Genomic DNA, 13,936 nt, shown 5'->3' with positions numbered 1-13,936 from the left:
TTAAAAATATGTTTAAGTTATATATAAATAAATAGAAATATATATTCCTGTCTTTCTGCAACCCTCAAAGGATCGTACATTCTGTATGAAAGCCTCTCCAGGAAAAGCCTGATGGTAATGCTCCCGTCAGCAAGTCTGTTTGTTCATTTTACTTCTTAAATTCCATGTTAGCAATTAGTTTCAGAATATTATATTGTTGTATATTCCGTTTATTCTTCACAAATCAAGTCAAATGAAATTAATCACTAAAATTGCTGCTGCCACACGAGATTTTTGCACAGGGGGGAAAATTGTTGTTCAGTTTTCAGTAAAACTTATAGGTTCAATTTGCAATTTAAATTGAAAAATTAACTGCAGTTTTACAAAATAATGCGTTTTAGTGGTAAATTTGTGGTCAGCAACTGAAGCAATAAAGAGTGGCTCACGGTCAGGGGGTGATGATTAAGCACAATCAATAGCAGTCTGCCGTGGGGTGCGTGATTTTGTTCTCCAGACCGCAATCTGTGCTGACACGAACGTGTGCTGCGCCGTTGGTCAGTTGCCGCGGGTCGCGCTCTTGCGCAGGCAAACGAGGAATCTGCTTTTGCGCCTCAATCTTCTGCCCTGGATTTTCGCACCAAGAAGACCTGAGTCTGCAGGTGTTTTCCCTACACTATCCTGGCGATCGGAAAGTCGGAGAACATCATGCGGAATCAGTGCTTACAAATCATCGGCGGCGGTGACCAGTGTCAAGGTCGCGGCATGCCTCTGTGTTTTGTTTATTTTGACGTGCCCATTCAGTTTGTTAACGACCACGAAGCGGCCGAAGATTGCAGGTTTGCCGTTTTTTTATTAATTCTTTATTCGTTACAATTATAATCCTTTACGAGATTTTTAGTTTGACTTTTACTATTTTGTTTTTCCTTTAATTTCATAAAAATTTCATGTAACATTTTATATATTTTTTAATTATATTTTTTGGGGAATTTTCCATATTAATATTAATACTTCTATTGTTATAAACACATGGAAAAAGATCAATAAAAGCTCATTCCCATTTACCGTCAAACGAGGAAATAACGAAGGTCAAGAAGATACACATCAAAATGGAAAAAAAATTCAAAAGCGAGCTTCTAGATCGAATCATACATATACTTGGTACTTGACTTGACCAAAACTTATCTATAATGAAAACGAGACATTTTTAAGCACAGTGAATCAGTCTTTTTCTAAAATTGTCACTTCTCGTTTATCTTTGATACGTTTTCTAAAACTCATTTTTCAATAATGTGGTTAACAACCGTTTGATTATAAAAAATCTAGTGGCTTTTTCGACACATTTAAAATCAAATAACTAAAAATTAGCTCGTGTTACAATTTGTATCCAGTTCGTCAGGTTAATATAAATCCAATTTTCCAATTTTTTTAAATACGCTGAGCATTCAATTAGAAAGTTAATTTATACAAAATATTATTCTGATTTCTAATGAAATTTGAGCAATTTTGCTTCCATTCTTATTTTAAATCAAAGCTTTTTGGATTTTTGTATATATTAATTATTTAAAAAAAAAATTATTCACGATTTAAAATTAATTCATACAATTTGTTATAAAAATTCCTATAAAAACAGGATAATTTTTAACTTTAACACACAAATTTTTCCATATCAAAAACTACAGTTGTTTTATTCTGTATAAGCAAGTTATTTTTCCGCTCACACTTCACAGTATTTGCAAAAGATGACTTGTTCGACTGTTGCGGCGTGAAAAGCTACTCTGAACGGATGCGAGCCGCGGTCTGGAGGGCGAGGCTCAATCAGAGTCACTTTAAACTCGGTGGTCCGTGAAACGAGAGCGTAAAAAGCGGCCGCGCATCGTGCCTTTTCATTACCATAATCACGAATTGTCGGTTTTCATAATTCCGAATTCAATTCTGGACGCCCTCGGCCACCGTCGTCTTACACAACATTTTATATTATGCTCGCTCGTCCGTCCGCGCCTCACATTGTTATACGTTTGAATAAGTGAAGTGAAGTGGTGCTTGTGTTGCTTCGCAGGAAGACTTTGGCGTCGCCTGACCCATGCTCCAGCTCGGGCGCCGCTGAAGAATCGGCGCCGTCAAATGAACTGCCGGGAAGCTCTTTGCAGAAAAAAGCCACAGGTTAGGTTTTTTATACACCAATTTATGTAAATTATCTGATTATTTTTAAGGTTTTTAACAGACTTTATTAAAATCTATTAATTTTCGGTTGAGCTCCGTGGGAAATATTAAATGGAAAATTTCTGTCATTTTTCGAATTCCAACGCACAATGTAATTTTACTGCTTGAAAGACTGTAAAACAAACAATATTGTTTTCAATTTTAAGAAGGTTTGGAAATAAATTTTAATTATTTGCACTAATATTACTATTTTTGCAGTTTTTTCTGCATATTGTGCTGAATATTGCCAGATTTTATAATTAATTGCTTATAATTGGTTTATTTTTTGTGAGACCATAATTGAGAAAAAAGACCCGGATCATTGCAAAAAAGTGGCTCTTGTATTAGTAGAGCTAAGAACAGAAATTTTAAAAAGCGCCGACTAAAAGAGGAAAACAGAAGTGGAATTGCCAAAAAAGAGGAAATTTCACATGGTCTACGTTCAGAGCTGAGGATTAAAGTTTTCAAAATCGACCACTAAAAGACTAAAAGTCCCGGAATTGCCAAATAAAAGAAAAAGTCGAACAACTCGGTTGTTTCATTTTTGCTTTTTTCAGTCGTCCCGCTTTGAAATTAGTCAAATTATTATACGACTAGCAAAATAGAGCTAAGGCCTAAAATTCTTACAAAATCGTCGACTAAAAGAATGAAATATACGTGGAATTGCCGCAAAAAAGTGGAAATCTCAGCACACATCGTCTTTGTTTAGAGCTGCGGATGAAATTTTGTTATTGCGTCGCTGCTTCCACAATTGTTTTGAAGCTGCGATGAGATGCGCACTTTGTTTCGCTGCCCATCGTTTTATATTACTATTGATGTCATTAACTCAGAGCGATCCGTAATTAATTAATAATTTCCTTTTGCCGCAAAGGGCGTGTCCGAATCGCTGGATATTTATGAAGAGTGCAAGCAGGGCACCGACTGACGGAGCACATCGGAGCAGCTCCTCATGCATGCATTAAAATAAAATAATCAAAGGGGCCACTGCACTTATACGCGCCGTTCACAATCCACGCTTTCCTCTCCGTCAAAAACTATAATCGGCCGCGGGTAGAAAAGATCAAGATTGCGATAACACGATGGACCATAAAATTTATGCTAAAAATAGAATGGAAAGCATATTTGATTATGAGAGTGCATTAGTTGCTCTTTTATAGTTGTAGTCAATTCTTGGAAGGATATTTTTTATTTAAAAATGCTTCAAGTCAGCGATTTGATACAAACAAATTTTCAAACAAAAGCCAAAATAAAATTTAAATGAAAAGGCTCAAATTATGCTCTCTGCGTTTTAATTTCTGATTATTTTGCTTTAAATGCAAGTAAAAGAAATTTTACCAAAAAGATATAAATAGTCCTTGTAAATATTAAATATAATATTTTTTTTTATTAATTTATATTAACTCTTTTGCGATTCATATATTAAAAAGTTGCCGAATTCTTCAATCTACTTTTTATATTGATGGCAGATCGAGGGGAGGACGCGAGTGGCCACCACCAGTTTGAAAATCGAACGTCAAAAGATTTCAAGGATCAAAATCACAAACGAATCAAAGCAGAGGCCTCAGAAATGCTGCTGAGGGAAACCTGGAACGCGCCAAGACCACCATCGTCGTGCAACACGATTGTGTAAGTTCACCTCCCTATTACTGCATGCGACTGACTAATTATTCGCACACCACCCTTGCTTTTGTAAATTCAAACTTTTTTCATTAGCACTTTTAAATACGTAATTTTGATATAAAATCGCCATGAATAGTTCAAAATGTCAATTTTGATTAGTTTCACTTACAACAAACTCTCATTATGCAAACACATTTTCCGTTCTCGCCGCCGCATGCCACCGTCGATCTTTTCCATTTTTTTCCTCCCTCCGTCATCGCCACGATCGTTTTACAACAGAATAAGGGCAGCAGCTGTTTTGCAGACTATTAGCCTAGAATTTTCCACTCGAAAAGGTTCTCCAGCGCCAGAGGAAAAAAATTGAAACAAACAAATCTTCAGTATATCAATTAGAAGTATTAAAACCTAAGCATAATGTCCGTTCAAATTAAAATAATACTAAGTTAATTTCATCCATAAAAATAAGTAAACAATTATGATTAATTTTAACTTTTAAATTATTTAAATTAATTATTAAATAATTTATTAACACCTTGAATGTCAAAATAATTAAGCTCAATTTTAGCATAATTTATAAAGTTTAAACAGGCGAAACGCTTGATTTCTACCTTATTAAGAGAGTGTTTGCGTGCGCTTTATCTAGCCGCAACATACATATAATAATATTCGCCCTAATACGAGCACGAAAGCCTTTTTTATTCCGCGCGCCACCCGAACATATGCATTCATTAATGCTTACATAGAAAAGGATGAAGTGGTTCAATCGAATGCAACAAAGTCGATATGCGCGGTGATGGATGAAATGGGCCCAGCCAGGCACAGAGAAATGCATAATTTGCATGCAACAACGAAATTGAAGCTAATGCGAGTAGGAAGTGAGTGGGCTGAATTTTCTATTGCCAAATTCGGCTTTGGCGTGTGAAAGAAAATAACTGGCCACGAAGATAATTGAATCTATCAAGAGGTCAATGGCATTTTCATAATTTATTCCATTGTGGAAATTTCCAGTAAGCTGGGAGCGTAGAATAAATTATAGATTTAATTTCTTTAAGAAAATCAAATTAAAAAAAAAAAAATAAGATTTGAAGTTTAAAAAAATTAAAATTACTTACAAAGTTAATAAAGTTTAACGTTTCTTAATATTTTAATTTTTAGTGTTTTTAAATTTAATAAGTTAATTTCATTTAGACCCTTTAATTAATATGTTGATTTTGTTATAAAATTTGCTTTAATTATTTCTAATTTAGTTGCAAATTGTGTTTATTGATATATCACAAAGGCAATTTAAACTGAAATCATATGTTTAAGTTTTTTAATTTTCTATTTTAGATGATTTTAGAGACTTGATTGAACTCAGATTGAACTAGTCAAAATTTATTACTTTTCCAGAATATTAAAAGCAATTAGCCGCAAAATAATCAGGTCTTATTTGGGTTTCACATTTAAAGTGATTTAAAGCGTCCGTAAATTTTACTGTCTGCCAAAAATGTTTACTTCTCTGTATGCAAATTTTTTAAATTTAACCTTTTTCCAGCCGCCCCACTAAAGATTCGCTCTGATAACTCACGCAACCACGTCTCATTTTTCGCTCTCCAACTGACCGCCGCCGCTTCTTAAAGGTTTTGAATTTCACTCAACATTCCTGCGCCGAAACAAATGGGTCTCTTTATTTCAATCCTGTGGCGCTTAATTTTGCTTAGTGAATATAATTAAAATTAAAATCTCTTCCGCCCCACTTTTGCTGAAAAATTCAAAAGTAATCAGCATCTCGTTGAAATGAGGCCGACGAGACTATGCGTGTCGCCAAGGCACAAAGTCACCCCAATAAAAATCCACCCCTCGACTTATCTCGCCCACTTATTGTTAATCCGACGTGTTGGTCAGTTTGTCGTAACCCAGATCGGAAAGGCAGAAAGACGGAGCAAGGGGGGCATGCGCCTTCCTCGTCTGGCGTTTGCATAAATTAGCGCGCCACCCCTTCCGCCCCGAGCCTAGCTTTGCTCCCAATTCACCTTCGACCGCTCGCTGACCAACACTCAGTGCGCGAAATCCATATTTATCGAATATACTCGCAGACTAACCTTTCTCTGCCGCTTCCTTGTTTGCACTTGTAAGGATTAACTACTACCGCAAAAAGAAACACCCAAGGTTAGTAAGTCTGAATTTATACATTGACACGTAACTCACTCAATTATTATTTAATTTTTTCAGTGACAAATAACAAACTATTATCAAAGAGAGGGAATTTTAAAATTAAATTTTAATAGTTTCCCAAATTTAAAATTTTTATTTTTAATATTGAATTGATTTCTTTGTTTCGATCCTCTTGTTTTAAGTTTAAAAAGTACATTTTAAGTTATTATAATTATTATAATTATACTAATTATTTAATTAATTTTACTTCAATTAAAAGTAAATAAGTAATTAAGTTCAATATTAATTTTTATAATGATTAAATTGACGTAACTCACTCAATTAACAGTTAATTTCTTCAGCAATAAAATATTATCAAAGAGAATTCATTTTAAAATTAAATTTTAATATTTTCCTTGCTTTTAAATGTTTATTTTTAGTATTTTACTGATAATTTTAATTCAATGCTGGTTATTTGTTTCAAAATTTAAACAGAAATAAAAATAAAATTTTTTTAGAAAATTTAAAATTTCTTAATTTTGTGCATAAAATTATATCGAACAATTTTGAAAATTTCGGGTTTGCATTTATTGTTTTGCAGACAAGAGACGGTGACAACTACTACTTGTCGACGACGACTGCCTTCCGCCCCCGAGGCCCGCCTCCGCCGCCTCTTCTTGGCCGCCCCCACCGCTCAGCAGCCGGCAGCTCGCCCCCTCTCGGCCCCTGCGATGTGCAGCGACTCAGTTTTGCTGCCCGGCGACACCGGCACGCTCATGCCCAAAAACCGGACGCCCTGCTACTGCCACCACCAGCACGATGGCAACAAGGACCAGCAGGTCAGCGCAAACCTTCATTTTTCCATTAAATAAATTTTTTTCCACAGATGCAACAGCACATCGAGTTTTCCTGTCGTCTCAACTTCGACGACATGAATTACAACTACAATTACATCGAGAATGAATATTTCCTGCCCGCGAGAATCATCCCCCGCTTCTCGTCTCTTCCGAGGACGATGTCCATGCTCGCGAACATTTCAAAATCGTCAAGCTCGAGTGAAAACGAAGAGGAGTGCCACAGTTTGGCCGACAGTCTTGAGGATTTGTCCAGGTAAAAATTAAAAATTATTTCAGAAAAATAATATTTGTTTTAAAATACGTTTTCCAGATTGAGTTCGCGCCTAGGCGACGCCAAGTCGGCTTTGACGACGGCCCTGTCCACTCAGCAACCGCCGAAATCGCCTCTTCCCAAACCTGAAAAGTTCTTCGTCAACCTGAAGGAGCAGGAGCAAAACAACTTCGGTCTGCAGCTTCCCGAATTCCTGAGGGAGAAGCTGGAGAAGCGCCGGCTGGAGTTGGAGAGGAAAAAGGCGCTCGACCCTTTGCCGACGCCCAGAACCAGGACGCCGCGCCTCAACAGGGCCAGACGCATCGTCATCAACAAGTTCAACCAGTTCGAAAGCATTCCCGAGGAAAATCTCGACACCAACAACAGGATCAAGATTGCGCGATCCAGAGCTTTGGCCCGAAATTACCGTGAGTTTTTCTAACTAAGAAAAAAACCTTTAAATTATTTTGAGAAAAAAATTGATGACATATTGAGTTATAAGGCGCACCTGCACCAATCATTTTGTGGTGCGTCTTATAAAAAATTCAACACCCGATATAGGGAAAGTTAATTTTGTCTTGATCGATCAATAAATGAGAAGCTCCTCTAACAATAATAATAGAAAAAAGTGTTCATTTGCGAGTTTCTTGTGTAAAAATTTGGCCAGTGGAGCAAAACAAAAGTATAACGCGTGATTACACGACGCTTATCTCAAAAGTGGGATCGACATTCGTGACCTGCTGGGATATAATTTCTTATACTGCCCACTTGAAACTGTGTCGGTGACCTCAAAAAGCGTGCGTTGCGATTCACTGTGGCCAACTTTTACATACGTCGATCCAACTGAGCATTCATTTTTTTACCAGATTAAGTTTACATTTTAGAATTTTTATTTTTTTGTTTATAAATTTTAATGCGTATATTTAAAATATGTTTTGTATTTTTTTTTAAATTATCTCTGAAGATAAAAATTATTTTTTTGTTTTCAAACAATTAAGATTGCAATACTTAAAAAAGATTTATTTATTTTTTTAGTGATTTATTAATTGAAATTTCCGCAGAGCCGCGCTTCCAAGTGGGCCACTCGCAGCGAGCGCTCCAAGGAATAGTGCAAGAGACAAAAGACTTGTCAATCTTGTCTTCCAAGATTGACGGCAGAGAAGCCATCCAGTCGGTGGTTCCGTTGCCAATGCCAAAGGTCAAAGGCAAGCGCCTTACGGACATGGCGGCCGCGACCCCTGGTTGGGGAAATTTCTACGTCATCAAGGGCGACGAGGACGCCAAAGGTGACGCTCCGAAAGGTACGATATTTAAATTAGGCAACCGGCACAACTTGGCAGTGGCGCCAGTTGCCTAGTTTTGTGATTTTAATTTGAGCTATATAAATTTTTTAGCAAAAAGTGCGCGGAAAAAGTGGACGAAAATCGAAACTAGCAGTTCTGAGGAGAGAATAACCACAACAATCAAAGTGCAAAACCCTTCCAACATGAGGCAGCAGCAACGGGCAGCCAGCTCGGTCACAAAGTCAACCTCTTATTCTCTGCCCAGATTATCTAGTGGTACGAAAAAAAAATTGTAAATTTCAACCCGAATTTCATTTACATAATAAAATTTTTAAGGTGGACGCGCGAGTTCGAGTGACAGAATGCGACCTGTGCCCAACATGCAAAGGCACCCTCCTGTTCCCGCCATCAAGCGGAGACAGTCCAAGGACGTCGCCCTGCCTTCCCTTCAGTCTCCGACCGACGAGTCTGTCAAGTTCAGGACTTTCACAAGGAGCAAGAGTGGAAGAGAAACGGCGCCTCTTTCGCCGTCCAAAGCCAAAGTTGCGGTCGTCAAGCAAAGCAACATTCTCGCAAAGGTATAAAATATAGATAATTTTTCGTATTGAAAATTTTCACGTTGAAATTTTAGTCTGAAATCGAGCCCGGCACAATCGTGGCCGAGGCTGGCTCCACCGACTCTGGCACTTGGAGCGTCACCCTGTCCGGTCTCTACCCTCAACCGGAAATGGAGCTCAGACTGGTTTTTCCTCCACTGGCAGATGGCGAGGATAAAAATGACGAAAAGCAGGACCCCCAAGGAGACAAGGACGAACTCAAGAAAAGCAGTCCCAAGACGAAGGGGAATGTGAGAGCAGTGCCTAGTCCAGCAGGGGGAGAAAACTGCGCCAATTACATTTTGAACATCAAGAATGGAGAGGGAAAAGGCAGCAGCAAACAAGCTAGCCAGAGACGTAAGATGGATAATTTTATAAAAATTTTAAATAAAAATTGCTGAATAGCTGGCAGTGGCGGGTCGGTGAAATCAAATCCGCGGTCTCGACCCAATTCTGCAGGCAGCCCAAGGGGTAGTCCAAGCAAATCTAAAGCGCTAGTTCCTGTGAGTATTAATTTTAAATTTTTTCTCTTATATAAATTTTGTGTTCAGGCGTCAAAAGCTCTGGTTTCGAAAGAGCCGGAAATGTCTCTGACGCCTCCGAGTGGGACGGACGAGGTTTTAATGTGGCCGGAAATGCAGGCGTTGCTTCAGGAACAAATGACCAGGCACGTCAAAAAGCAAATCACAACCGTCACCACAAGGTTGTAATTTTTTCACTCTTATTTTTTACTCGGTCTAACAAAAAGTCTGATTAACAGTGAGACGATGACTACGACGACCGAAGGGGCAATCATGGTGCAAAGACTGCGAGGGGGAGAGAGCACCGAGGCCCTCAACTTCTCTCCCGACCCGCAGCCCTTGGAGGGGAACAACATGGCAGTGGTGTCGCACAGAAGGAAGCGAGCCTCCAGCTAGTCTTCATTCTAAAATCTCTTTCAGTCTAATTTATACTTAATACTTTTGAATGTGACTTCTAAAAATAAAAATAATCTATTTTAATTAAAAACTCTCAAACTCAAACGGAACTCTGTTGATTGGGCGTCTCGATAGAAAGTCGAAATACTTTAATCAACTTTTATCATGAAAAGTTGGCGAAACTCATTGTCGTAGGTGCTAGTCTATGTTAACAATTGAGTTTCTCCATTGCTTCAATTTGCCTCTCATCTCTGTACATATTGATGTGGAAACTCATAATCAAGCACTTGTGAATAAAATAAATTTTTGTATTAATTAAAAAAAGAATTACAAAATAATACATATTCATGAATCATTCGTCAAAACTTCCCAAAGTGATTTTACTGAAAACCCTTCCTTTGGAGTTTCAATGGCCAAACCAAACTCGGAGCAAAAACTGACTGGATTTTTGGCCCCGGGCACCTCTGGGGTGGTCGATTCAGAACCGGCCGCATAATAATTGACCAGAGCGTCCGACATTTCGTTCGGACGGTCATCGATCTCCTGCACTTCCTTTTCCACCGCCGCCTCCTCCCGCTAATTAATTTGTGCTTTTCATTTTTGAATCAATTATATAGAAGACTCACAATTTGCTGCGCCGCTTCTTCGCCTCGAGTCACTTCGGGTGAAGCAAAGTCGACGTAAACGCCAAAATCAGGCTCCTTGGTGAACGCCTTGTGCAGAGCAGTCAGTTCTTGGCAAACCGCCTGCAACTTCTCGGCAGGGTCTACCCTGAAGCCCAAAACGTACCCTCCGCCGCCAGGCCCATCTTGAGTCGCCAAAACCAAAGCATCACCGAATTTTGAGTTTCGAATTCGAACCTACAGATTTCAAAATAATAATTTTGCTTCACTTTCTTTTAATTGTTCAAACCTGTTTTATTTGAAGAAAAGGCAAGGAAATGTTGAAATGCTCGTTCATTTCTGCGAACCAAACGACTCGGATGTTGGAAATCAGCATCGTACCCAAGCTCCCCTGAAGAAATTATATAAAATTGGGATTCATTTATTATTGTGATTTTACATACCTGGTCGCTGGCCAGATTCCAAATGCCTCTCAGGGTATTCAAAATTCGCTCGTTTTTCAAGGTCCGAAGCTGGCCCGGAGCATGGAAGATTGCGCCTCGCAATCTCAATTCTCGGAACAATCTTGAGCTGCTGTACGCTCTATTTTGAACAAATCAAATGATTAAACGAAAGCAAATTATAAAATGACTCATACTTATAAACGGCCAAGACAGCATTGTAGTGGCGCAGAATATCGGAAGCGTCCAAGTTTGTGAAAATGAATTCGTACCGGGCCGAAGGTGTTCTGGTCAAAATGTAAAGCGCTTTTGCGACGCCCATCAGTTTCTAATCAAAAAGGAAGGAATAAAAATTTAAAGAAATCATTTGAGATCTCACCGAGTTGATGATTTTAGTCGACACATGCATTATGCAGTTGTAACCGATGGCTGAAAATTTTTGTAATTTTGGTTAAATTAAACAAATATTTTAATTGCAAACCGCACAAAGACTTATCCTGGAGGAGACGTGCGAATTCCAGACCACCCTCAAGTTACTGATGGAAAGAGTGCCGCTGTCACCGGCGTTGCCTTTTGTGTCCTCCACTCCGTCACATCTCATCAAAAGTTTCTCCCCGGAACGAGGCTGCAATTCACTGAAATCAATTCAAGTATTAGTTCAGTCTAATTCAAGGATCCAACTCACATGCCAGGCAGGTCAAATCGAATTTCCCTGTCCTCCCAAACCCTTGGCAGGGCCATGTTTACAACTATTCAGCTATCGGTGGTTACCTTGGCAACCAGATGGTCACAACATTATCATTACATAAATACGCAGCTGTTACATTTTGTTCATTGGATATTGTTTATTTTTGAAAACAAAACTTGATAAATTTTCATTAAAATCAATGATGATTACATTGGAATGTTGCATTACACAGTACCGTGATTCCGAACCAATTTCAACCTTACAAGCCAACATTCCAGATAAAACAGAAAATCAATGACTTCATTGCATTCAATGATGCTGTGGCACTTTGCACGATGAGAGGACATCGGAAGGTGTGAATTAATTGATTGCTTTGTTCGAAAGTTTGAAATTGATATGATTGGACCAAAGTTCAACACAATTACTCCGTTACTGACAAAACCGATCAAACTGAGAAAAAAAAGAAACACCATTTGCACCACAACTCGATTCCTTGGAAGCAGAGGCCTGTGTGACCTGCCATGCGTGGCCACTTCTTTATAAATAAACAGCCCATTAGGATTATATTGTGTAGAGATGATTTTTATCATCCCTAATAACAACGGACTACACTCTACGCAAGTACGGGGACCACAAATTTACAGTCAGCTTGTCTTCAAAAGTCTCACAACTCGAATCACTCCATCACAGTCGCTATTTTCCGAGGCGCTGCTCACACTTGCTGAAACTCGTCATTAGAGTTCGGAAGTCGGATGAGTTTAGACCATGATGGCTTTGCAGGCGCCTGAAGAAAAAAAATTGTATTAATTTATTTAATCATGTTTCAATCAAAAAAGCAAATTTTAATCAATTATAGCAAAATTTTGAATTTGACTGAATTTTTTAAAAAAAAATCTTACAAAAATTCTGTCAGACTTGTGTGCCACGGAAGGAACCCTGCAGGACAGGTGGTTGTGCCGCACCACACAACCAGCTCTGGGTCTGGCATGGAGCCGAACTGCGACTGGTAGACTGCCCTGATGACCTCGTCGGCCTCACCAACCGTGAGACGCTCGTCCCTGTTGATGTTGCCCATTTTCTCTCTCAAACCAAGTTCGACTGCTGCTCTGATGATCTTCGGACGACCATCCTCGTAGCTCATCAGGTTTATCCGCAACTTGTGACTGCTATAGCCTGGAAATTTGTAAAATTTAGAAGAAAAAAATCTTGTAATATGAGAAAGAGTTAAAGACAAAACAAATAAAATTTCAACGATTTATTGAAATTCTAAATATTGTTTTATATTTTTTCAACATTTTTTGCAGCTATTTGTAATTCTTATTTGTTAAATTTGCATCCTTTAATTAAAAAAAGTCAACAAAATCCTTGTTAATGATATTTTTGATACAGACAGATTATGAAGTAAACTTTACAAGTCGTGTTGTCAAAATATTTACTTATTTCTATTAATTTTATAAATTAAATATACAAAGTGTTTAATAAATAATAGTTGCTTATTGTTCGTGGAAGGTAATTTAAAAAAGCAAAACGTTGAAAACCTCTTAAATTGGTGTATTAAATATACCATTTTTATAACCATTGCAGTGTCCATTTCCATTGGAAATGTCGTTGTGGCCGTTGGAGCAGGAAAGCGAGTCCCAGACAATGTTCTTCAGGATTCTGGTGTCCGCTCTTCTGGCCAACTCTTGCATCAGCTTAGCCTCGCATGTCTTGATTTTGCCTGCAAAGCAAAATTTCATCAGATAACAGAAAAAGATATCAATCAGTCCGAATAAGCCCGGATCGGTTTTTTTTTTACTTTGTGTCAACTTAAATTTGATTTCAAAAATCAAGTTTGAATTTAAAAAAAACTTGTATATAAATTAATTTTGGCAATATTGCGTAAATTATTAAAAATAACTACCGTCGTGGTCGTAAAGGGTGAGAAAGGAAATGCCAGCGGCGAAACTCCAGACGATCACGTTGGCCAAATCCTGGGCCGAGACGACGTTCTCGTCGACCAGCACGAACGCCACGTGCGTCGGCACGTTCTTGAGGTGCTTGACGCAGTCGGCGACGAGCCGAAAGTCGTCGGCCGGCTCGCCGCGGCCCCACAACGAGCCGTACCTTCTGCGGGCGAAGAGACACGCGAACGCCACCGACTCGAGGCACCAGAACAAAAAATGCACCAAACCCAGCAGAATTCGGTATAAAAGGTACATTTCGGCCGAGCTCGAGATCTTGGCCGACGGGCGGAAGATTCGGCCAGTCGCTCTCACGCCGACCAGCCCCGCAGTATTGCTCTTTTTCGCATTTTGCCCAAAAATCACCTGCTTCTGACGTGTTTTTTAAGAAGCCACGCCCCTTTCTCA

The 13,936-nt window shown here is 38.7% G+C and overlaps 3 protein-coding genes across 4 annotated transcripts; 1 reads left to right on the top strand and 2 right to left on the bottom strand.

Moving 5' to 3' along the window:
• The first annotated feature begins 552 nt into the window (after positions 1–552).
• Positions 553–10,186, top strand: LOC132195702 (uncharacterized). Of its 2 annotated transcripts, XM_059617866.1 has the most exons (13): positions 553–815; positions 2,036–2,139; positions 3,645–3,804; positions 6,533–6,770; positions 6,818–7,041; positions 7,099–7,466; positions 8,100–8,339; positions 8,433–8,597; positions 8,658–8,899; positions 8,953–9,274; positions 9,323–9,420; positions 9,469–9,620; positions 9,678–10,186. In XM_059617866.1, exons 1-13 carry the CDS (start codon positions 685–687, stop codon positions 9,832–9,834), a joined length of 2,601 nt encoding a protein of 866 aa, XP_059473849.1. In that variant the 5' UTR covers positions 553–684; the 3' UTR covers positions 9,835–10,186. The 2 variants fall into 2 exon arrangements, with proteins under 2 accessions (XP_059473849.1, XP_059473850.1); XM_059617867.1 differs by lacking the exons at positions 553–815; positions 2,036–2,139; positions 3,645–3,804 and adding an exon at positions 5,811–5,946 and having other exon boundaries at positions 9,678–10,184.
• On the bottom strand, positions 10,134–11,689 carry LOC132195703 (Bardet-Biedl syndrome 5 protein homolog). Its single transcript, XM_059617869.1, has 8 exons — positions 11,583–11,689; positions 11,384–11,532; positions 11,277–11,326; positions 11,095–11,225; positions 10,901–11,039; positions 10,747–10,848; positions 10,461–10,694; positions 10,134–10,410 (listed from the first exon to the last, which is right to left on the bottom strand). The coding sequence occupies exons 1-8, from the start codon at positions 11,636–11,638 to the stop codon at positions 10,180–10,182; spliced, it is 1,092 nt and encodes a 363-aa protein (XP_059473852.1). The 5' UTR covers positions 11,639–11,689; the 3' UTR covers positions 10,134–10,179.
• Positions 11,690–11,717: 28 nt separating this feature from the next.
• LOC132195704 (dehydrodolichyl diphosphate synthase complex subunit NUS1) lies at positions 11,718–13,936 on the bottom strand. Its single transcript, XM_059617870.1, has 4 exons — positions 13,489–13,936; positions 13,150–13,305; positions 12,485–12,758; positions 11,718–12,369 (listed from the first exon to the last, which is right to left on the bottom strand). The coding sequence occupies exons 1-4, from the start codon at positions 13,784–13,786 to the stop codon at positions 12,279–12,281; spliced, it is 819 nt and encodes a 272-aa protein (XP_059473853.1). The 5' UTR covers positions 13,787–13,936; the 3' UTR covers positions 11,718–12,278.

This window comes from Neocloeon triangulifer, unplaced genomic scaffold, assembly GCF_031216515.1.
Source record: "Neocloeon triangulifer isolate White Clay Creek 2 clone unplaced genomic scaffold, ASM3121651v1 ptg000010l, whole genome shotgun sequence".
Classification (NCBI taxonomy): domain Eukaryota; kingdom Metazoa; phylum Arthropoda; class Insecta; order Ephemeroptera; family Baetidae; genus Neocloeon; species Neocloeon triangulifer.
The sequence above is the reverse complement of the archived record's forward strand: the minus strand, read 5'-3'. Positions and strand labels throughout refer to the sequence as shown.